The 23,341-nt window shown below is 53.2% G+C and overlaps 2 protein-coding genes across 2 annotated transcripts; both read right to left on the reverse strand.

The window, feature by feature from the left end:
- Window positions 1-1,472: 1,472 nt before the first annotated feature.
- On the reverse strand, window positions 1,473-14,025 carry SLC35E1 (solute carrier family 35 member E1; the record flags this gene model as incomplete). Its single annotated transcript, XM_081845963.1, has 7 exons — window positions 1,473-4,531; window positions 4,800-5,045; window positions 5,824-5,949; window positions 6,694-6,831; window positions 7,673-7,743; window positions 9,580-10,236; window positions 13,986-14,025. The coding sequence occupies 7 exons, from the start codon at window positions 14,023-14,025 to the stop codon at window positions 4,274-4,276; spliced, it is 1,536 nt and encodes a 511-aa protein (XP_081702089.1). The 3' UTR covers window positions 1,473-4,273.
- MED26 (mediator complex subunit 26) lies at window positions 12,739-22,180 on the reverse strand. Its single transcript, XM_081846217.1, has 3 exons — window positions 22,004-22,180; window positions 18,786-18,860; window positions 12,739-15,698 (listed from the first exon to the last, which is right to left on the reverse strand). Exons 1-3 carry the CDS (start codon window positions 22,076-22,078, stop codon window positions 14,034-14,036), a joined length of 1,815 nt encoding a protein of 604 aa, XP_081702343.1. The 5' UTR covers window positions 22,079-22,180; the 3' UTR covers window positions 12,739-14,033.
- Window positions 22,181-23,341: the final 1,161 nt, after the last annotated feature.

Here is a 23,341-nt window from a genome sequence, read left to right on the forward strand (position 1 = left end):
ATTCTTCAGATATTTATGCCAGTGTTAGATTTACATATAAGCCAAAGAAGCTCTAGCTTAGGGCCCCACTCTTGGGCGCCCCCCAAAAATTTTAAAGGGGAAAAAACAACCTGGATGTAGATTCCCAAAATATTATCTACCTATCATCTATCTATCTATCTATCTATCTATCTATCTATCTATCTATCTATCATCTATCTATCTATCTATCTACAGTGGCATAGCGTGGGTTGTCAGCACCCGGGGCAAGGCAAGTAATTTGCACCGCCTAACCCATGGATTTTAGCACTGATTTTAGCACTGCGAGTGCGAGCGCCCCCCCCAGATGTTGCGCCTGGTGCGGCCGCCCCCCCTACACCCCCCACGCTACGCCACTGTCTGTCTGTCTGTCTGTCTGTCTGTCTATCTATCTATCTATCTATCTATCTATGCCAGTGTTGGATTTGCATACAGTGGTACCTCGGGTCAGGTTACAGACTCTGCTAACCCAGAAATAGTACCTCTGGTTAAGAACTTTGCTTCAGGATCAGAGCAGAAATTGTGCTCCTGCAGCACAGCAGCAGGCCCCATTAGCTAAAGTGGTGCTTCAGGTTAAGAACAGTTTCAGGTTAAGAACGGACCTCTAGAACAAATGAAGTACTTAACCCGAGGTACGACTGTATAAGCTAAACTAGCTCTAGCCTAGGGCCCCACTTTCTTGGGGGCCCCCAAAAAAATAAAGGGGAAAAACAATCTGGATGTACACATGTACATTTCCAAATTATCTATCTATCTACGGTATCTATCTATCTATCTATCTATCTATCTATGCCAATGTTGAATTTACATATAAGCTAAACAACTCTAGCTTAGGACCCGACTCACTTGGGGGCCCCAAAAAAATTAAAGGGAAAAAAACAACCTGGATGTACATTTCCAAAATATTATCTATCTATCTATCTATCTATCTATCTATCTATCTATCTATCTATCCCAATGTTGGATTTATGTATAAGGTAAACAAGCTATAGCTTAGGGCCCCACTTTCTTGGGGCTCCCAAAATTTTTTAAAGGGGAAACAACCCCTGGATGTACATTTTCAAAATATAAAAAACAAATAAAATAAAACCTACATGCAGCAACAGTGTTTCATGTTGTGTAGTCTCCTATTTTGTTATGTGCAAATGGGTTTAAATACCTGTTGGGTCCATCAATTACCATATAGCATATATTCAACACAAAAAAGAGTGACAATTTGTTGTTGACAAAGGACAGCTGGACATAGAAAGGGCCTTCAGTAGCTGAGGGCCACATCAAACCTAAATCCGGCCCTGGTCTCCCATGCAGGTGTTTGGACCAACCATAGGCGTAGCCAAGAAGACTCCATACGGGAAAGTTTCGATTCTTGCAGAATTCAGGTTTATTTACAATTTTGATATTTTAAAAGCATAATTACAACACACCCTTTTTTCCATTTTAACTTTTTTGCCCCCTAAGTTTGCAGGCTTAAAAAAGAAAACCATTAACTTTTCTTTCTTAAGCTTGCAGGGGCTTAAAAAAGAAAAAGACAAACCACAGTTCCTGTACATCTGAAGAAACAAACTTGTAAGAAGTTCCTCGTACTTAGAGCTAGGAGGGAACGCTGTTGCTAAAAACATGTACACCTGCACCTATCGATTAAGAAACTTCCCTCCGGAAATCGCCCGCATAATTTACAAATGACCGAGGCTCCAGTCCGGAGTTTCTCAAACTTGGGTCGGTCCCCAGCTGTGGTTGGACTACAACTCCCATCGTCCCTGACCACTGGTCCTGCTAGCTACGGATGATGGGAGTTGTAGTCAGTTCGGAAAACAGCTGCAAGGCACCAGGTTGCCTCTGGAGAGGCAGGAGACGGATTGGAGTATTCATTTTTGGGGCAGAGGCAACTAATAAACTGCTCTGCCATTTCCCTCCTGAAGATGCTGATTTTAGACAAGAGGGATCCCGCCCGCCCCCCAAGCCAAGTCCTGGACCTGACAGCCTCCACACACCCCATTACACCTTGCCCATCACTTTCTCCCAGGCCACCTGAGACCACGGGGGGGCTTTGGCCATGAAAGGACCACCGGCCACACCTCCAACTGGCCGCAAAGTAAGTGTTGCATTTCGCAGCCAGGTCGGCAGGGAAAGGAAGTAAGAGAGGGGAATCAAACTTCGGTTAATTTTGCAAAAATAAAATAAAATACGATGCTCTGTCGACACGGAGATTTTGAAAAGCAGATTACCGACGATTCTTCTCTGAGCAAGACCCTTCATCCCGGGCGGTGGTTTTGCTTCTTCAGAGAAGGGGCAGAGGTTTCATGACATGTTCCAAACCAAATAAAACGGCAACATCCGGGCGGAATATATATATATACACACACACACACACACACACAAGGACTCAAGCGCTCCGCCTTCCCTCCCCTTATAGATATAACACACTCAACACGCAAACACACCGCTCCCTGCAAACGGGTCAAGGGGCGGCAAAAGAACCGGAACTGCCACAGGGCTGGGAAAACCCCGCCGTTCCGGACGGGGCAATGACGTGGGCTTTGACAGCTGGATCTGGGGCTGGTGGAGACATTGGGGGGGGGGCAACTGGGGCAGGCAAGCCGTTCTTGAAGAGTTGCTCGCCTTGGGGAGAGGCGAGCTCTGAATGGGAAAAGCTCGGTGCCGTGTCTGGTGTCCTGCTCTCCCAAGAAGGGATCTCGCCATCGCCGAGAGAGGGGAAGAAAGCCACCAGATGAAGCGAGAGACTGTTATCTGTGGGGAAAGGCACACAATTTGCCCACATCGGAGAGCAGCTGCTCCCCGCCTACGGCTTGCTCCCTCTCCTCTCTGAGCTGATTGCTGAAATGAGACACTCATTTTTTGGGGTGTGTACATATTAGAAAGCAAAACAGAGAGGGCAGGCGTGAAACTGTTCCCCTGCTTGTATCCAAGGCCGAAGAAGAGGGCTGGCCTCTTGAGACCTCCTGTCTTGGGGTCTCCGGAGCTTCCCCCCTCCTCTTTTCCCTTTGGCCAAGGCAGAAACATGATTACAAAACTCAGACGAAGAGACCTCCTCATTTCAGACAAAGCCCCGATGGGAGAAACAGCTCTAGGACGCAGGAGAAGGCAGAAGAGGGGTCTGTGTCAGACAGCGAAGGTGCAAATGGGACGAAACCGTGCGGAGAATTACGCACGAATTTATTTAAAAAGGGGGTTTCCGGTGTGGACGTCTTAATGGCCCCACCCGCAGTGGACCCCCTTTGGAAGGCCGGGGAGGAAGAAACCAAATTGGCTCCAAATCTTCCCTGTTGGCCAGTGCTACTTCACAGACACACGGCCAGTCCTACTGAGAGTTAACGGGCCCAGGAAATCCATTCATTTTTAAGGGGTGAAATGTAGTTTTGCAACCCCAAAGAAGAGCCCTTTCCTAAATGAGCAGCTTTGCTGCAGGCGGGGACATCATGAAAGCGTTCCTAGACCTCATGATTTAAAAAACAGGATCGGGGCGTGAGCAGGGAGAGGGAACGTTTAAGAAGCACATCTCTAAATTTGTCACACGTCGCTCGGCAGAACATGATTATTATTTTAAAACAGATGGCCACTCTCTCTCCGTATCTCTTTGCGACGGTCACAAGCCGGAGCAGAAGGCGGCTACAAACTCGACTGCACACACACACACACACACACACACACGCAAAACCTCGCAACGGCTGCGGGATACAAGAAACGGCCTGCTCCTCTGCAGGGAGGAGAGGAAGACGCTTCTTGCAAATTGCACTTTGAAAACAGCAGCAGAGCTCGGCCTCAGCTGACCCGGAGCCTCGCAGGGGGCTCTGTGGGTGCTGACGGGTGTCCAGAGTGCCCAGAGGGCACCAGGTCGGCAAAGGCCGGCGCGGCTGCCAGACAAAGCAACCGAAACAATAAAAAAGTTAGAGTGCAACCCAAATGAAAACAAAACAAAAATCCATACGGGGGAAAAGGAAAAATAGAATACTGGCCATCTTTCTGCTGCCCCCAGTGGGTTCAGGGGCAACCTCAGAGGCCCAGGCTGGGCTCGGGGGGGGGGGGCTCAGCCGCGATCCGCACCTGTGTCCCTGGGCAGAACGTTGATCAGCATGCAGCTGCCCTCCTCCTCCTCCTGTTCCAAGTGCACACGCGGTCCTCCTCTCCTCCTGCTCACAGGGAGTCCCGGCCCACAAACATACACTCCCAAGTGCTTAAGGACCCCTCTCCGTCCACGGAGAGTCCCGGGTTCTGCCAGCCGGGACCCAGCCTCTTGCTAGATGTCGTAGCGGCTGGAGCTGTACATCGTGGGGTAGTTTTGCCGGCTGTACTGGAAGTGGTCGGCCAGGACGCCGCCGCCTCCCCCTCCCCGGTTGCCGTACTGGAAGTCCCCGCCGTGGTGGTGCAGGAAGGAGGAAAGTCCGTTCTGGCTCTTCTCCGGGGGACTCCTGTGGCGCTCCAGGCCCCCGGGGAGATCTCCCGTCGTGATGGGCAGCAGCTGCTTCTTCCTCTCCTGGTTGGCGTCGTATTTGGTCTGTGGGGAGAAAAGCTTCCCATCAGGCTCCCTTTCGGAGAACCGGGAGGTCTCCCACAAAGGTCATCCAGCCCAACCCTCTATATTAATATGTATTAAAAAAGAGAACGGAAAACACAAAAACGCGAAGGACAGCGAAGGTAACAGACGGCAATCAGCTACGAAGGCAACGCTCTCCCTCCCTCCACTGTCGGAGACAGTATACTGGGGAATCGCGAGCAGGGAGTGCTGCCTTCCCCACCCAAAAAAAAAAAAAAGAGGCACCCACCTTGTTGTACAAGAAGACTCCCAGGATGGCAGTCATCATTCCCAGGACGTTGGTGGAGGTCACGGGGTTTCTGAGCATGAGCAGAGAGACGCTGATGACCGTGATCCTCTTGGTGGCGTTGGCGACCGAGTAGCTCAGGGGGCTTATGAGGTTGAGGATGCTGAAGGCGATGACGTTCTGGGCGAAGTTGCAGAAGCCGCTGATGGTGAGCAGGAGAAGAGTCCACGGCCAGTGGGCCATCGAGCTCTGCAAGGGAGGCAGGGTTCAAGGGACAGCGGGGAGTTTCCCCGCCAGCCCCTCGGTCACTCCCGGGGGCTGTCGGGACTCCGGTAGAAATAATAAAAAATAATAGTAATAATTTATTACAGTGGCACCTCCACCCCGTCGAGCGCCCATTCCGTCGGACGTCCGTGGCAAACCCAGAAGTACTGGAACGGGTTACTTCCGGGTTCGCCGCTCACGCATGCGCAACACTTTGTCCAGGGTTTGCCAGTGACTGGGGCTCCGGAATGGATCCCGGTCACAAAACGAGGTACTACTGTACTTATACCCTGCCTATCTGGCTGGGCTTCCCCAGCCACTCTGGGCGGCTTCCAACAGAATATTAAAAGCACAATAGAACATCAGGCATTAAAAACTTTCCTAAACAAGGCTGCCTTCAGAAGTCTCCTAAAAGTCAGGTAGTTGTTTATTTCCTTGACATCTGATGGGCAGGCGCCACTACTGAGAAGGCCCTCTGCCTGGTTCCCTGCACCCTCACTTTTCGCAGGGAGGGAACCGCCAGAAGACCCTTGAGAGGAGGACCCCGATCTTTAGGGCTTTCCATGTCAGCACCAACCCTTTGAATTGTGCTTGGAAAGGTCCTGGGAGCCAATGTAGGTCTTTCAGGACAGGTGTTATATGGTCTCCACTCCCAGTCCCCAGTCTGGCTGCCGCATTCTGGATTGGTTGTAGTTTCCGGGTCACCTTCAAAGGGAGCCCCACAGAGAGGAAGGGAAGGGAGCTCCCCGCCCCAGGAACTCACCAAGTCATTTTCGACCAGGAAGGCGGAGAGGTCGACCAGGACCCAGGTGGGGATCATGAAGAAGACCGCGTGGCAGCCCAGAATGTTCAGCAAGCGCAGGTGGTGGATCCGGGAGTCCCTCAGCACCTGCAAGGACCGAGAAAGAGATCAGGGACGGGCGCTTTCGACTTGCTTCCCCCTCCTGCTCAGCACCCACAGGGAAAGAAGAGGCCGGTCTCCACACAGAGCGCTGCCTCGCTCGCTTCCCTGGGAAAAGGGGGATGGGGCGGTTGTGGGAGATGGCTTGTAACGAACATGTTCTAAGAGATCATTTCCCCCAAAAGGACCAAGGGCATTTCTCCTAGGAATAACGGAGTCAGGCATCCAACGCAATCCGTTCCGGAAGACCGTTCGATTTCCAACAAACGTTTGACAACTAAGGCCCAACGGGTAGGCGGAGAAAAAAACAATCCTCGGAAGCAGTTTTATTTCCGAGGCAAGTTCGAAAACAGAAGCAACTACACCCGGGTTATCGGCACCCGGGTTCCAAATCGTTTGGCTCCCAAGACGCTTGAAAACTGAGGTTCCACTGTATTAGGGGCATCTCGGATCTTACAGGCTCAAAAATGGAGGGGTGCAAGGATGGAAACACTCTAGACTCTAGGTTACGATGCCTATTATCTTCCACAAATCACCACCACCACCACCACGGCACCACTGGTTCTTCTGCACCCCAAGCGCCAGTGCGATTTGGCCGGAATGGGCAGGGGCTGGTTTTGGGCGGGCAAAAGATTCCCAGGCCCAAGGCACCCCTTCTGGTTTCTGTCCCTGAGGCCGGTGGCGCAGCTGTCCCTGCCGAGCAGAACACGCGAGAGGCAACGTGGACGGTACCTTTTTGGAGAAAATGTTCTGGAGGGAGAAGCAGAGCGTGGCAGCCAGGGCACTGATCAGCCCCCACGTGTCGAAGGACAGCTCCGTGACCGTGGCCAGCAGGACACCCCCGATGATGGGGATGAGGGATAAGTACACCTGGGGGAGGAAGGAGGGGGAAAGCACTTCAGGTGGGAAAGAAGCGCCTTAAAATCACCATCCCAAAGATAATAATAACAACTTGTTTGTTGTACCCTGCCCACCTGACTTGGTTTCCCCAGCCACTCTGGGCGGCTCCCAACAGAATATTAAAAAGACGGTGAAACATCAAACATTTAAAACTTCCTGATACAGGGCTGCCTTCAGATGTCTTCTAAAAGTCAGGTAGTTCTTTCTCTCCTTGGCATCCGATGGGAGGGAATTCCACAGGGCGGGCGCCACCACCGAGAAGGCCCTCCTCCTGCTTCCCTGTAACCTCACTTCTCGCAGGGAGGGAACCGCCAGAAGACCCTCGGGAGAGGGACCCCGGTGTCCGGGGTGGAGACGCTCCTTCAGGGATACTGGGCCGTTTAGGGCTTTCAAGGTCACCACCAACACTTTGAATTGTGCTCAGAAACGTACTGGGAGCCAGTGTCAATTTTTCAGGACTGGAGTAATATGGTCCCAGCGGCCGCACCCAGTCACCAATCTGGGAGGTGCCTTCCAGATTAGTTTCCGAGTCACCTTCAAAGGGAGACACCCCCCCCCCCCGGTAGAGCGCATTGCAGCAGTCCCAAGTGGGAGATAACCAGAACATGAACCACTCTGGCAAATTAGACAACTGCCCTGGAGGCAGAACTGACTTGCGCCTCCATGGACAGCCGTGAGTCCGAAATGACCCCCAGGCTGCGCACCTGGTCATTCGGGGGCACAGTTGCCCCATTCAGGGCGAGGGAGTTTGTCTGCAGAAAGAAGGGCGACATCTCGCCCACCGTTCCTCCTCCCTCCTCCTCCCTCTTACCTTGGTTGTCTGCTTCTCCTTCAAGATGATTCTCGACAGCAGCACCACCCAGATCGGCATTGTCGCTTTGACTGAAAGGAGAAGGAGGTTAGAGAGGCAGAAGAGAAGCTAGAAGAGGAGACTGGCGAGGAGGAACGCAGGGAGCTGTAGGTCCAAGAAGCTCAGGACTGTCTACACCAACTGGCAGCCATGGCTGTGCAGGTTCTCAGGCAGAATCTCTGCCAGCCCCAGCTGGAGATGAGGGCGAGGGTTGAACCCAGGACTTCTGCACGCAGAGGGGGACAGAAGCCCATGGGAAACACGAGGGAGAATGAATGCACAGCGTGAGTCCTCACTCTCACAAGGGACCCCAAAACCAAAGCAGGCAGGAAGCCACCCAATATTTCAGCCCCTTACTTGGGTTGTATCCCATCTATGACATTTACACAGAGCAAACACAGCGAGGTTAATGGGCATTATGTGGTCATGTCCAACAGGTTTAATAAATAAAATACTCAAATGCTAGATTTGACCCACTATTTATTACTGTGGTTAACAGGAGAATGCTTTTTCTTTCCCCAGAAAAAGAAATTAAACACGAAACACCCTCAAAACCAATTATTTCAATGCGGCTGGCACCAAGAAGGCCCCGTCATGGGCTGGTGGCGTTGAAAGCCCCAGGTCTGCCATTCCAGGACCAACTTTTCTTTCTTTCTTTCTAGGAGAACTCTGCACATTCCCAGGAGCAGCAGGATGTGGAGGGCCTGTCCCCTTTGTAGGGCTGGACTAGATGATCGGGGGCCCCTCCCAAATCTGCCATTCTAGGATCAACTTCTTTCTTTCTTTCTTTCCAGGCACTCTGCACATTCCCAGGAGCAGCATGGTGCAGAAGACCTGCACCCTGTATAGAGCTGGAATAGATGTTTGTGGGGGTGCCCTCCCATATCTGCAATTCTAGCATCAACTTCTTTCTTTCCAGGCACTCTGCACATACCCAGGAACAATAGGGCACAGAGGGCCTGCCCCCTTTTATAGGGCTGGAATAGATGATCATGGGGGGTGCCCTCCCAAATCTGCCATTCTAGGACCAACTTCTTTCTTTCTTTCTTTCTTTCTTTCTTTCTTTCTTTCTTTCCAGGCACTCTGCACATTCCCCGGAGCAGAGGACCTGCCCCCTGTATAGAGCTGGAATAGATGATCATGGGGGTGCCCTCCCAAATCTGCCATTCTAGGACCAACTTCTTTCTTTCTTTCTTTCTTTTCTTTCCAGGCACTCTGCACATTCCCCGGAGCAGAGGACCTGCCCCCTTTCTAGGGCTGGACTAGATGATCATGGGGGTGCCCTCCCACATCTGCCATTCTAGGACCAACGTCTTTCTTTCCATGCACTCTGCACATTCCCAGGAGCAGCATGGTGCAGAAGACCTGCACCCTGTATAGAGCTGGAATAGATGTTTGTGGGGGTGCCCTCCCATATCTTTCTTTCCAGGCACTCTGCACATACCCAGGAACAATAGGGCACAGAGGGCCTGCCCCCTTTTATAGGGCTGGAATAGATGATGATGGGGGTGCCCTCCCAAATCTGCCATTCTAGGATCAACTTCTTTCTTTCTTTCCAGGCACTCTGCACATTCCCAGGTGGAGAGGACCTGCCCCCTTTATAGAGCTGGAATAGATGATCATGGGGGTGCCCTCCCACATCTGCCATTCTAGGACCAACGTCTTTCTTTCCAGGCACTCTGCACATTCCCCGGAGCAGAGGACCTGCCCCCTTTCTAGGGCTGGACTAGGTGATCCTGGGGGTGCCCTCCCCAATCTTCTTTAGTTCCAGGCCCTCTGCCCATTCCCAGGAGCAGGGAAGAGACCCCCTCCCCGCCCTCCCTCCGCCCGTGCCCCGGAGCCCCCCCCCCCGCCGCCGGCTGGCGTACCGGTGTGGGCGTAGGAGACGGGCACCCTCCAGAGGGAGACGTGGGCGGAGACGGAGGCCAGGTACTTCCCGAAGGCGAGCGGGAGGATGAGTCTCGGGTAGGCGCGCGGGGGCAGCTGGGCGGGGCTGGCGGCGGGCACGCGCCAGGCGCGCAGCAGGGGGGGCAGGAGGGCCACCAGGCCCAGCACGTGGCAGAGGGAGACGGTGACGGGCCGCGGGAAGGCGCCCAGCAGCACCTTGTTCACCACGTTGCCGCCCGCGCTCAGCGCGTACCAGGCCAGGCACAGCGCGGGCACGCGCAAGACCCCCGGCGGGGGCGGGGGCGGCGGCGGGGGCGCGCCCGGCGGGGCGGCGCCGGGAGGGAGGGGCGGCGAGGAAGCCGGGAGCAGGGCCGGCGGAGGCAGCAGCAGCCGCGGCGGCGGCGACGAGGAGGAGGAGGACGACGCCATCCCCAGCCGGATCCGGCCCCTTTCGGCCGCCGCTCGCTCCCCGGCGCCCTCCGACGCGTCACTTCCGCCCGGCGACGGAAGCGGACGTGGCGACGGGAGCCGCGCGGGGACAAGCGGCCGGAAGAGGCGGAGGGCCACGCCCACAAGGGGGCGGGGATCGAGACGGGGCCTTGTTGCGTCAGAGGCCGCGCCCACAAAAGGGGCGGGGCCTAGGGGAGAGAGGGCGGGGCCTGGGAATGCCTTGCTGCTGTTCTTCCTGCTATTATTATTCTTAGGCATTTTCAATATTTTGATATATATATATATATATATATATATGACCTACATTTAATCTTTATTAGTCCTGTCTCCCTGGGCGAGGATTATTATCAGTATAATAAAAATAAAAAATAAATAAATAATAAATTTATTTATTTATTATGATGATCAGTATTATTTGTTTATGCATTTTCCAAATAAAAATAATAATAATTATTTATGTATACCCCGCCCAGTAAAATTACAGTAAAAAACATAATGGGGGGGGGGGGGACCCAATTTAAAATACAGGTTAAAATGCAATTTAAAATGCAGCCTCATTTTAAAAGTAGCCCATAGATCAAAACCAAAAGGGGAGGGAAACATAGACTGAGTCCAAACCAAAGGCCAGGCGGAACAGCTCTGTCTTGCAGGCCCTGCGGAAAGATGTCAAGTCCTGCAGGGCCCTGGTCTCTTGGGACAGAGCGTTCCACCAAGTCGGGGCCAGTGCTGAAAAGACCCTGGCCCTAGTTGAGACCAATCTAACCACCTTGTGACCTCCAAAGTGTTGTCATTTGTGGACCTTAAGGTCCTCCGCGGGGCATACCAGGAGAGGTGGGCCCGTAGGTACGAGGGTCCTATGTACCTATTATTTATACCCCGGCCATCTGGCTGGGTTTCCCCAGCCACTCTGGGGGGCTCCCAACAGAATATTAAAAACACAACAAAGCATCAAACATAAAAAATGTCTCTAAACAGGGCTGCCTTCAGATGTCTTCTAAATGTCATATAGTTGTTTATCTGTTTGACATCTGGTGGGAGGGAGTTCCACAGAGCGGGCGCCACCACCGAGACTTACACTAAATGTATAAATGACTTACATTTATCTGTATTAGTCCCATTTCCCTGGGCGAGTATTATTATCATTATTTAGGCATTTTCAATATTTTGATACCTACAACTTACATTTATCTTTATTAGTCCCATCTCCTTAGACAAGTATTATTCTTATTATTACATTATGTGTATACAGCACTATATCCGCAGGTCTCAGTCTGGTTCACGACATAAGCCTTGGGACCTTCCACTGTGTTTCCCAAACTTGGGTCTCCAGCTGTTTTTTGAACCAGGCACATTCTTCATTGCAGTGCAAAGACTGCCCCCCCCAAATAAAAAAACACACACCATGGATTCAAAAAGCATGCAGTGTTCAATTAAAATTAGCCAGAGACCACAAAGCCAGTGGCACTTCTTGATTCTGCTGCCTGAACTGGGTACCACCACAATGAGGGTAAAGCCCCCCCCCCAGTGGTGAAAAAGAGGGACGGGGGCTCTCCTCTCTTTGCTTTCCTTGCCCTGGTGCAGTGGTTTTAACAACTGCAGAAGTTCGATAGAGGAAAAACTTAGTCTGCCAGGAAGGTAAAAATGGGGTGGGGGTGGGGTGAAGCTTCAGTTGCTGGATTTGTGCACAGAAACTGGTCCCAAGCAAAGCATGTCCCCCTCCCCACCCCAAACAAAACTTGGAGGTGGTGAGGTGCACTTGCATTAAAAATAAATAAATCACTTACTTGGAAACCAGCCGCCTTGTTAACCGCAAACCCCTTTTTTAAATAATAAAAATCATCAGTTCCTTTGGCACTGAAGTCCAAAAACAAATTTGCACACGTCCCGTCTTCACAAACTTGCTCAAAGGAGATAGAGTCGTACCTTGGTTTTCAAGCACCTTGGGAGTCGAACGTTTCGGCTCCCGGACGATCGAAAACCGGAAGCGATTGTTCCGGTTTTCGAACGTTCTTTGGAACGTCCGACACGGCTTACGGCTTCCTGCAGCCAATCGGAAGCTGCGCCTTGGTTCCCAAATGTTTTCAGAAGTCGAATGGACTTCCGGAACGGATTCTGTCTGACTTCCAAGGCATCACTGTATTTCTAAAAGCAGAAAAATAGCAAGGGAAGCGGGTAGGCGAAGCAAATGACCTTCTGGATGTTACCATTGGGACTCCCATCTCTTCCAGCTGGAAGGGCCAGCGGTCAAGGATTATGTTCCTGGACCGACATCAGAAGGGCCACAGGCTCCAACCCATCCCGGTTCTATAGATCACAGGTAGTTGACATGGTCTCCCTCTCTGGAGGTTATTGGACTACAACTCCCAGCACCCCCAGCCAGTAAGAGAGGGTGGGAGCTGTAGCCCACTGACACCACGCTGTAAGCCCTGGAGCGTCAGGGTGAGAAACGCACACCACCTTGCTTTCTCTGTACTGCCCTTCCCAGGCGCTTCAGACTACAACTCCCAGCAAGCACACACTACACCTGGATTGTGGGAATACTACAACTCCCAGGACCGGCGTTCAGGGACGATGGGGACTGTAGCCCAGAATCAGTTGGAGACTCAAGTCCTCCAGCTACAGGAAGCTGCCTTACTCAAGTCAGCCAACTTTTCGGGAACTTCCCTTTTTTCAAAAACGACAGCCCGTGCTTTTGTGCAAATTTTTGTTTTATTTCCACATGTATATCACAACGTGTCCACTTAAAGGACCAATAGCAAAGTTGCTCCCTTCTGCGTCCCAGGAACGCAGAAGTCTAGGATAGTTACTGTACATTCACTAAGGCTCTGTTTCGCTTTTGCAAGTCGCGCTTCTTCTTTTTCTTCTTCTCCCTCTCTCTTTTTTTTTTTAAATTTTTGTGATGGATCTCCGTAAGGCAAACAAATTATCTAAAAAGGAATGGTAACAAGTGTATTTTTCCAGCATTGCAGAACAGGCTTTCCCAATCTCTCTCCCCTCCTTTCACAGGACAAAAGTAGCACCCTCTGTACGGTTTGGATTTTGTCTTTTTTAACGTGGGGGGGGGGGCAGCGGAGGAGAGAGGGCTCCCTCCCTTGCCCCTCCCTAGAAAATGTGCAGAAAGAATTCCGGGAAGACACACTCAAGCTGGCGAAGGGTAGTGGTGCAGCAATTCTTAGGCTGAAGCCAAAAATCTGATTAGATCCCACCAAGGAAGGAGGAAGGAAGGAAGGAAGGGAGGGATATTTGTGGAATGCTAACCTGAAGGTGGGCACTAACTCCTGCCTACCCTGGCAGACTGGCACCCCTCACCGCAAGCCACACGCCTTTTTCTGGAGACAGATGTGACGCCAGGAAGAACTACGGACCACAGGATTTTTGCACAGTTTCATCTCAAACCATCTCACTGCTGTAACTATTATCCTTACTCCCTTTCCAAGAAAAAACAAACAAAATAGGGACAAAAATAAATAGGCTACGGCTACTCTTGGTTAAAACCTCCTGCTTCCCGCCACTGCTCTCCCCGCCTCCTCCCGGCCTGCCCTCGGATTTCGCCACCCGCCAATCACTGGAAAGAATTTCCACTTTTTGAAACGAAAATAAAATAAAATAAAAACCCTAACACTTTTTTTTCTTTTTGTGTTTTTTTTCAGAGCTGGCTGGCTAAAGAGTTTGGAACTCTTTCCGTTGCGGCCGTTTAAATCAAACCTCTGTTCTGTGCCTCCTCCCGCTTTGCAATTTTGTTAGTAGACTGGTAGCAGCACTTCACAAAAAAAGAAAAGAATAATTAGAAAGAAACCTAGGGAAGAAGGAACTGCCGGGGTCCAGCTCTCTCTCTCTCTCTCTCTCTCCATCCCTCCCTCTCTCTTTCTCTCTGCTGGATGAGCCTTTTTTTCAGCACAACGGGGGGCGGAGGGGTGGGCAGCCGTTGCCGCCGCACCTGCCTGCTCGCACCGAACTGCCCCTTGCGTCAGAAGCATCCCGGCGCTCAGTCCAGGCAGACGTAAGGCAGGACGTTGAGGCGCCCGTCGTCCCCGTGCGGGTCGAGGGATATTCCCTGCGTCCAATCATACCAGTTACCCTGTGTGTCGTAGCAACCATTCACGCCCGGCCAGTGGTGGCCGCAAATCCTGTCGAGGTCGCCCCTCGTCACCTCCCGGGTCACGCCGGGCAAGTCCGTGGGCTTGCTGTGGGGCGCCAGGACGTGGGTCTTGCGGGCGTCCCGGCGGGTGCTCTCCTCCTGCTTCAGGTACTCAGACATGAAGTAGTGAGCGCCCGGAGTCTGTACCCCGGAAGAGGAGAGCAAGCTGCTCTGCCGGTTCAAATAGGACTGGATTATCTCGTTCCGGGACAGCTCCTTCCAGTTGGTCTGCTCAAAGGGGCTTTGCAGGGGGGGCTTGGGCTCGGTGGCTTCCCCTGCGCCTGTCCTGTGCTGCTGCTCGGGGAGAGCGGGCGGGTGGGCCGCCAAGGGCAAGGAGTCCCTCTGCGCCAGGGGCTTGATCTCGCCCGTCATGGGGTCAAAGGTCAGCCGCCGCTCCTTTTTTAACCGCACCGGCTTGACCCCCCCTTCCAGCGCCTGCCCGTCCAAGTTGACCACGTAGTCCTTGGGCCGGTACTTCTTCTTCTTCTTGCTGTCCGACCCCGAGGCGGCCCCGTCGCTGTCCGCCCGGCACGTGTCCGGCGAGAAGCCCGCCAGCAAGGGCTCCGCCAGGAGGGGGCCCGCCCCGCTGCTCAGAGGGGGCCCCGCCGTCAGCCGGCCCGCCGGTGCCTCCTGGATGCCGTGCAGGGGCGTCTCCAGCCCCGCCTGCGCATGGGCCTCCAGCCGCTTCTCCAGCGCCGGCTGCACGAGGGCAGGGGGCGACAAGGGAGCCCCGGCGGGCGTGTCCGGGGCGGGCGGAGGCCTCGTCGGGGAAGGGGCAGGCGGCGAGCCCTTGGGCGAGTAGGTGGTGTGCTGCCGGGAAAACGTTTCTGCCCGAACGTGCCTGGGACTGAAAGAGGAGCAGCGGGGGCTCTTGGGCTGGCTGGCTGTGGGCGCCTCCTCCTTCTCCTGCTGGACCAGCAGCGCCACCTTCAGCAGGGACGAAGCAGAGGGCTTGAAGAGACCCGGGGAGCTGGTGTGGGGGCGCACCGCGTTGATGGGGATCTTGCTGAGTTTGTCGCCCTCGACCAGCTCGGCGGGCAGGCCAGCGTCCGGCGGGCTGGGGAAGCTGTCCGGGCTGCTGCCCCCAATCCCGTTCGTCGGGGGCGGCGAGGAGTTCTGTAACACTTCGAAGCAGGCCTTGGAGGCCTTCGGCAGAGGCTGGAGAGGTGCCCCCGCCAGGCCATCGCGCGGCTCCCCCCGCCTCTTCCGAGCCGCCGGCTTCTCCGCCAGCTGCTTCGGGGAGTGCAGCTTCTGGACGTCGTTCCGGACCTTCGCATCTTGCGCGGGCTTCAGCCCGACCCCCGCAGGAGGAGTCTCCACCCGGCAGTTGTGGGCCCCGCCGCCATTGGCCGACCCCGGCGGGTTGGGCGGGCCCCTGGTGGCCCCCTCGCTGGGCGCCCCCGGCTCGATCAGCTTCTGCCAGTTCCGCAGCAGCTTCTTAGCCCGCTTGGCCAGTTCCACATTCTCGGTTTTCTTCCTCACGTCGTTGATGAGTTTCCCCAGCCTCGTCTCCTGTGGAGTTTTTGGGGGGGAAAGGAAGAGGAGAGAAAATTGGGGAGGGAACGTTACTTTGCAAGATATCTGCATACCGCATCACCCCACCTTCAGCAGCCAGATGTTTCGGACTACAGGTCCCATCGTCCCCAGCCGGTGTGGCCAAATGGAACTGGGGCTGATGGGAGTCGTAGTTCAAAACACAAGGGAGGTGGCCAGGCGGGCAAAGGCTCCCGTGAACCTGTCAAAAGGAGGCAGCGTCTCCTGTCCCAGGAAGGTCTCCCTCCAATAAGAGGAATTTGGGGTCTGAGTGGGTGGGTAGCTGTGACACACATGGACACACAGCACCTTATGACAGATGTTTCCAACCTTTTTGAGTCCATGGCTCCTTGAGCAACAACATTCTGTCTGCGGCGCCCTTGTGGGGCTCAGTAGCCCAGTTATGTCACCCCTTGCCTGCAAAGCTGGCAGCCTCACCCTTTTCCAAACACCCTCCCTTGGGGAGTGTTCCCTCTGCCTCCTCTCCTCAAGGCAGAGAGGGCATCCAAGGAGCAAAGGGCAGAGGCTGGTGTTGCCCATGGCACCCCGACCATAATTTGAGGCACCCCAGGGTGCCATAGCACCCTGGTTGAAAACCACTGCTCTATGAGCGGGGAGGAGCACTACCAAGAAGGGTCAATGGTTGCACAAGTGTCTTGATATGCACACTGGTGCGGTGGAGATTTTGCCAGAAATTACAGTGGTGCCTCGCAAGACGAAATTAATCTGTTCCGCGAGTCTCTTCGTCTAGCGGTTTTTTTGTCTTGCGAAGCAAGCCCATTGACGGCTTAGCGGATTAGCGCTATTAGCGGCTTTTAGCGGATAAGCAGATAAGTGGCTTAGAAAAAAGGGGGGGGGAGGAAAAAACCCCCACAGGAACTCGCAAGACATTTTCGTCTTGTGAAGCAAGCCCATAGGAAATTCGTTTTGCGAAGCACCTCCAAAACGGAAAACCCTTTCGTCTAGCGGGTTTTCCGTCTTGCGAGGCATTCGTCTTGCGGGGCACCACTGTAGCTGCTGCCTTATTTTCCCTGTGGATTCCTCCCCCCCCCCAATTCTAAGGAGCACCTCAGTTGAGAAAATTACTCTATAACCTAATGAATGGAAAAGAGAAACAGACAACTGGAAGCAATCATAAGTCAGGATCCAAGTTGCTGCCACCTCTTCCCACAGATTATTTATATAGCCATGCTAGAATTGGAAGCTTTCAGCACTTCCACTTTTCAAAATCTACGCCGTGTAAAGGAAAGACCCGCTGCTGTGTTGTCTTAAAACCCACCGTTAATACAGTCGTACCTCGGAAGTCGAATGGAAACCGTTCCGGAAGTTCGCTCGGCTTACAAAACGTTTGGAAACCAAAGCGCAGCTTCCGATTGGCTGCAAGAGGAAGCTCCTGCAGCCAATCGGAAGCTGGCGTCCAGGTTCCAAAGAACGTTTGCAAAACGGAACACTCACTTCCAAGTTTGCAGCATTCACAAACCAAGGTACAACTGTACATAATAATAATAATAATAATAATAATAATAATGAGATACAAAGCTTTCAGTTTGACTACAATATCAACACATCGTGTCTTTTTGCTGAAACAAACATTTCAGTTCGTTTGGGCAGCGTGGGGACTGAGCTCATAAAATGAACAAGACAAACTCTCAGCTTTGTCATGCTAAATATTTCAGCCAACTAAATCAAACCCACCAAATCAGGGCAGTGGGTAAGTTCTCCAGAAAACCCTCCTGCCAGTTTGCATGTCTCCTCAGCTAGCTACACAGAGCAGGCCTCTCAAGACTGAGACAATCGCAAGCCCGCGAGGCTTGGAAAGAGAACTGCGAGCCATCTGGCATTTGCAGAAACGACCAGAGTGGCTAAGGATCGCAGCAACGCGAGGCAGCTGTGAAAATCAGTCTCCGTATCTCCGGCCAACGCTGGCACAGGGAGCGCTGGGGACGCTTCCACGGGATTCCCCCGTTTGGAGGAGGCAGGTGGGCTGAAACGTGTTCAGACAAGCGGCCAACCCTCACAGGGAGCCCCGTCCCAGTCCACAAGGCTGACTCAGCTGAGTCAGAACCCACAGTTCTGGGGAAGGGGGTGTCACACAACTGCAGAGCTGTGTGAGGATGCTTGGAAACCCAGGAGCTGCGTGAGGAAGACCAGGGCAGCCGAGAAGGCGCAGCCCATACAAGTCCGCTGTCACGGGATACAGCAACCCACCACGCTTGCTTTTAAAGCTGCAAAATGGTGAACGCGTCGAAGCAGTGTTATATTGAGGGTGCGAGAAAGCAGGTCACGCCACAGCCGACCCTTCAGACAGAAGCCAAACCAGCAAAGGTCTTGGCGACTACAATTTTGGGGTTTGCTATAAGGCCTGGGGGGAGCTCCTGCAGACCATAAACCTTGTGCTTACCCAAGGTCACTTCCCTAAGCTGCTTCAAGGCTGGGTTTCTGCGATCTGCTCTCTGACCCTGTGCACTTGACCCGGAAGCTGCAGTTGGTGCAGGATGCTGCAGCACGATTGCTGAACATGAGCGAGGCCTTGTCAGCGTATAACTCCTGTGCTCTGGTTGCCCGTTTGCAACCGGGCCAAGTTCAAGGTGTTGCTATTAGCATTTGGAGCCCTTTAACAATTTGGGACCAGTTTAGCTGTGAGATCACCTTACCCAACAGGTGGTCCCACTCAAACGCTTTGATAGGCGGAATTGGCACGACTGCAGGTGCCTGTTCCGCATGCGAACGAACCCAGTTTTTCAGAGAGGCAGTGTGGATACTTTGGAACTCCCTGGCCTATTGAAATCAAGCAGGCGCCTTTGCCGTACTCTTTTCAGCGCTTGCTAAAAACGGTCCTGTTTAGGCAAGCCCGCTCAGATGCTTAGAAATCTTAAATCTGTTTCTGCGCTTTAACTTTAAAGCACGGTTGTGCATTTTGTTCTGGGTTTCACCCTTTTATCTTTTGTAAACCTCTTCAGCGGTTTCTTTTTTGTTTTTACCATCAATGGAGAACAAATTTTTAAAAATAAAAATGAGCGCCGTGCAGCTTTTGCTGTTTCCATCAGGAGGTGAATGCCAACCCACCTCGAGCGCCTCTTTGGTGATGGGATACCTCTCCAGGCTGGAGATCACTTCCAGTACTGCCACCATGTTACGAATCTGGAAGAGAAAGAGAACAGTTAAACGTGAGGCTTTGGGCGGGAGCGTGCGGCAAACACCATGCACCCTGCGCCGTGTGACGCTAGGAGAGCTCAGCGTAGACCCGCTGAAATGAATGGATCCAGCTAACTTTGAAGGCTACCCCAACTCCCTCCGCTGCTGAGAGGCAGGTCAAGCCACCCAGTGAGTCAGAAGCCGAATGACAACCACCCCTTGCTTCTGGACTTGTGCCTCAATCACCAGTGGCGTTCACCGGCCGGGGTCGGGGTCCTTAAGAGGCTCCCAGTGACACCCCACACATCATAAAGTCACAGCGAGAACGGCAGAAATCAGCCCTGAAGACACTCTGCCAGGAGACCCTAAAAGCCAACATCTCTTCCTGCCATAGCCCAACCGGATATGAAAACTGGCCACTGCGGCCCTTAGCCTCCTTAAAGGTCACCGAAGAGGAAGGGCCTTCTCTACCAAGGTACCTCGCCAATGGTGTTCCCTCCCCAAGAATGCTCACCTGGAGAAAAACCTTCCCCCTTTCGCTCAGGGCTCTTTTAGGCGTCACCACACGAAGAGACATCAAAAGGGGCTTTGCATGCGGGAGGGCTCGGGTCAGGCCCCTGAAGCAACAACTCCAGCGCTGGAATGGAGCAAAGACTCCCCCCCCAGGCCAAAACCCTGGAGGACCAGTGCCAGTCAGAAGGCGCAATAGAAAGAGAGAGAAAGACACACAGACAGAGAGACCAAGGGCCTAGTTTCGCATGATGCATCTTCCTGTGTCCCTGGGCATCTTGCACGATTTCATCTCGTGCAAAAGATCTGAGGAGAATGGGGGGGTTAAAGCGCAGGCAGCAGGCACAGAAAGCGTGAAGGGGGAAGTCTGGAGGGCGGGGGGGGGACGCGCAAGAGGTGCGGTCGTTCAGAAAGACGCAAGCCCGAGGGAGTGGCCGGGTTAAGCCCCTCTGCGCCAAGTGCGGCCAGTGTGGTGGTGCCCATTCCAAATGATCAGCAGCCGTCAAGGCGCAAGCAGAGGGGTGATGTGGAGACCAGCAGGCGAGCGCAACACCCCCCCCCGGCTTTATACTATTAGGAGACATGTCTACCCCACCCTACAGAAAACAGGGCCTCCTATACAAGCCCAACGTAGTGCTCCCCCATAAGCAAGACTCCACAAAGTGAACACCATAAACTCAGGGCACGGAACAAGTGCCCTTAGATTAGATGGCAAGGAGGTGCCGCAGTCTACAGCTAGGATCTAGGCCGCCGGGGCCAAATAACATGGAAAGAGTGTCAGACTGGCATGTGCTGGGGCCCGAAGCGGGAGCACGGGAAAGGACCCACAGGCAAGGAGATGTGGGGAGGCACCTGCTGGCCTAATAAAACAGGGGAATGGGCTGGGGGGGCAACTGCAAGAGGAAGGTCAAGCCCAGAGGATACATGTGGTCCTGACTCCCCTTCTTTGCAGACCCGGGTGGGCGGAGAGGGAAAAGGAGGCCCAAGGGCCAACAAACTGGACTTGGCATTTCTGCAGCAGAAGGGAGATTTTTACTTTTGCAGGATGAGATGGGAAGAAAGAAAAGAGGAAATTATGTTAGCAGGTGAGAAGCCCAGAGAGGAGGAGCTGGCAGAGGCGGCAGGAAACCCGTTGAAGGAGAGCCCAACGCCCCAGAGCAACACCGTGCACTGATGCAAACCAGGTTGTCCACCCAGCTTGGCACTCCCTGCACAGACTGGCAGCACTCTCCAGGGTGTCAACCCAGGGGTCTCCCAAACCCGCAGCTGGAGACACGGGTGGTTGAGATTGGCGTAGTTCCACAAGCAAAGGGGATACCTTGCCACTGAGCAATGGCCCTTTCCTTAAAAATAAAAGCAAGATTCCTGACTTCGTGGCTCTCATTTAAGCTGGAAGCTGCTGCCTCACACTGTGTCCCGACATTGCTCCAGCCAACTCGACGTTGCCTACATTGACTGCAGGCCCTAGGGCTCACGGGTCATTCTACGTAGGAGGCAGGCCCTCTGAGCTGCAGCCTTCACCTCCTCCCGAGTCAGGCCACTGGGCCCCTATAGCTCAGCACTGTCTCTAGACCGACCGGCAGCAGCTGACCAGAGCTTCAGGCAGGAAACAATTCCCCAGCCTTCGCCGGACACCTTCTGCATGCAAAGCAAGTGATCCGCCGTACCAACAAGCCCTTCCCCACCCACCCACCTCCAGCCCTTCCCTCTCTTGCAACTTGCCCGCTTTCAGCAGGGGCCTTCCAGCTCCCTGCACCCAGGGCCTGCTTTTAACCAAACCATGTATCTGGGTACCCACTTCTTCTCAACGCTTTCGCCACAGAGCTGCACGGCGACCCACCTTGCAGGTGACCAGGGGCACAAAACACCAGTTTGGAGGACATGATTATCACGATTATTAGTATTAGATGGGAGAGCCCAGATTTGGAGTACGCTATCAGCATCATTATTATTCGTTGGAGACCCCAAATTTAGAGGACATTAAGATCAATATTATTAGTTGGAGGTTTGAGGGACACGGTTATCATCTTTATTATTAGCTGGGAGACCCCAGGTTTGAAGGACACAATTATCATCATCATCATTATTAGTTGGGAGACCCCCAGATTTGGGGGGCATGGTTATTATTGTATGAGTGGGGTGGGATTTTTTTTTTTTTTTTTTTTGCTCAGGACCAACTCTTCCTTTAAAAGCCCAAGCCAAGAAACCAGGAAGGAAAGGCAGGTGAGAGACCCCCCCCCATGGTGGCAGCAGCGATTATCATGGGCTGGTGTGTGTGTGTCTGTGTGTGTGTGCATGTGTGTGTGTGTGTGTGTGTGTATATATATATATATATATATATATATATATGCCAGACTTCTTCTTCTTCTCCCCCCACACTCGCATCCCCACGTGCCAAAACGCTACACCCCCCCCACAAACACATTAACCCTCCCCTCTCCCTGTCTCTCCCTCCCATTAATAATACTACTACTACTACTACTAATAATAATAATTTATTATTTATACCCCGCCCAACTGGCTGGGCAGCCCCCCCCCCCGCAACCAAACACCAAAATACAATAATAACCTATTAAGACCTTCCAAGCTTCCCTGCCTAGCTTGAACCCTCTCCCTCCCTCCCCGTCTCCCCGACTCACGTTGCTGTTGGGGTCGACGGCCTGCAGCAGCCGGTCCCTGATCTGCTGCGGGGAGGGTCCCGGAGCCGCTGTCATTGCCCCCCCCGTCGAGGCGGCGACCCCGAGCCCGGAGGAGGAGGAGGAGGAGGAGGAGGAGGAGGAGCCCCCCCGGCCCCCTCCCCCCCGCTTCCTGCCGGGCCTCCTGCTGCTGCTGCTGCTGCTGCTGCTGGGCTCGCCGGCCTTCCTCCTCTTCCTCCTCTTCTTCCTCCTCCTCCTCCGCTCCGCTCACTCGCCGGCCGCGCCGCGGGGCAGCCGGAGCCGCATGTTCCTCGGGGGCGGGGCCTGGCCCGGGCTCCTCCTCCTCCTCCTCCTCCTCCTCCTCCTCGGGGCCCCCTTCTCCCGTCCTCCTCGGGGCTCCTCCGTCCAGGCGGCTGAGGAGGCCGCGCTGCTGCTGCCGCCGCTGCTGCTCAACTGTGGGCAAGAGCCAGCAGCCGCGCGCGGGGCACCCTGGGACACGCCCGACGCCGCCGCGCAAGGCACGCAGGGACGCAGGCCGACGCACGCACGCAACGGGGGAGGGCGGGAGGAGAGGGAGGAGGAAAGGGAGGAGGAACGTCGCGTCTGTGACGTCGGGGCGCAAGGGGCGGGGGCGGGGGCGCCGCTGTTCTCTCGCTCTCTCTCTCTCCGCGCTCTCTCTCTGGCAGGCCGGGCGCGCATGCGCAGTGAGGGGGGAGCCGGGGAGGGGGGAGGGGGAGAAAGGGCGGGAAAAAAAAAGAGAGGGAGGCGTTGGGCGCGAAGATTTACCTCAGTTGAAACGTGAAAGATATATACGTGTGTGTGTATATATATATATATATATATATATATATATATATATATATATGACAATAAAGATATTATTATTATTATTATATATATATATATATATATATATATATACACACACACACGTATATATCTTTCACGTTTCAACTGAGGTAAATCTTCGCGCCAAATGCTTCCCTCTCTTTTTTTCCCCGCCCTTTTTTCCCGCCCTTTATGACAATAAAGATATTATTATTATTATTATATATATATATATATATATATATATGACAATAAAGATATTATTCTTATTATTATTAATATATATGCACACACATACATATACATATATATGTGTGTGTGTGTGTGTATATATATATATATATATATATGTATATCTTATATATGTGTATGTGTGTGTATATTACTATTGAAATACGTATTCAATAGCCCGTCCCTCAGATTTACCTCAGTTTAAACGTGAACGATATAAAATATATGCAGAAAAGCAATATGTATTCAATACTTCATCCCATCCCTCAGATTTACCTGTTT

This window comes from Podarcis erhardii (genome assembly GCF_964252035.2).
Source record: "Podarcis erhardii genome assembly, chromosome: 18".
In the NCBI taxonomy this organism is placed as follows: domain Eukaryota; kingdom Metazoa; phylum Chordata; class Lepidosauria; order Squamata; family Lacertidae; genus Podarcis; species Podarcis erhardii.

Excerpts from the sequence above, each read along its gene's own strand:
- MED26 (XM_081846217.1), bottom strand. The coding sequence starts at position 22,078 with ATGACAGCGGCTCCGGGACCCTCCCCGCAGCAGATCAGGGACCGGCTG. Across the intron at positions 18,861-22,003 it reads CCGTCGACCCCAACAGCAAC|ATTCGTAACATGGTGGCAGT; the intron begins GTGAGTCGGGGA and ends TTTCTCTTCCAG. Across the intron at positions 15,699-18,785 it reads TCACCAAAGAGGCGCTCGAG|GAGACGAGGCTGGGGAAACT; the intron begins GTGGGTTGGCAT and ends AAAACTCCACAG.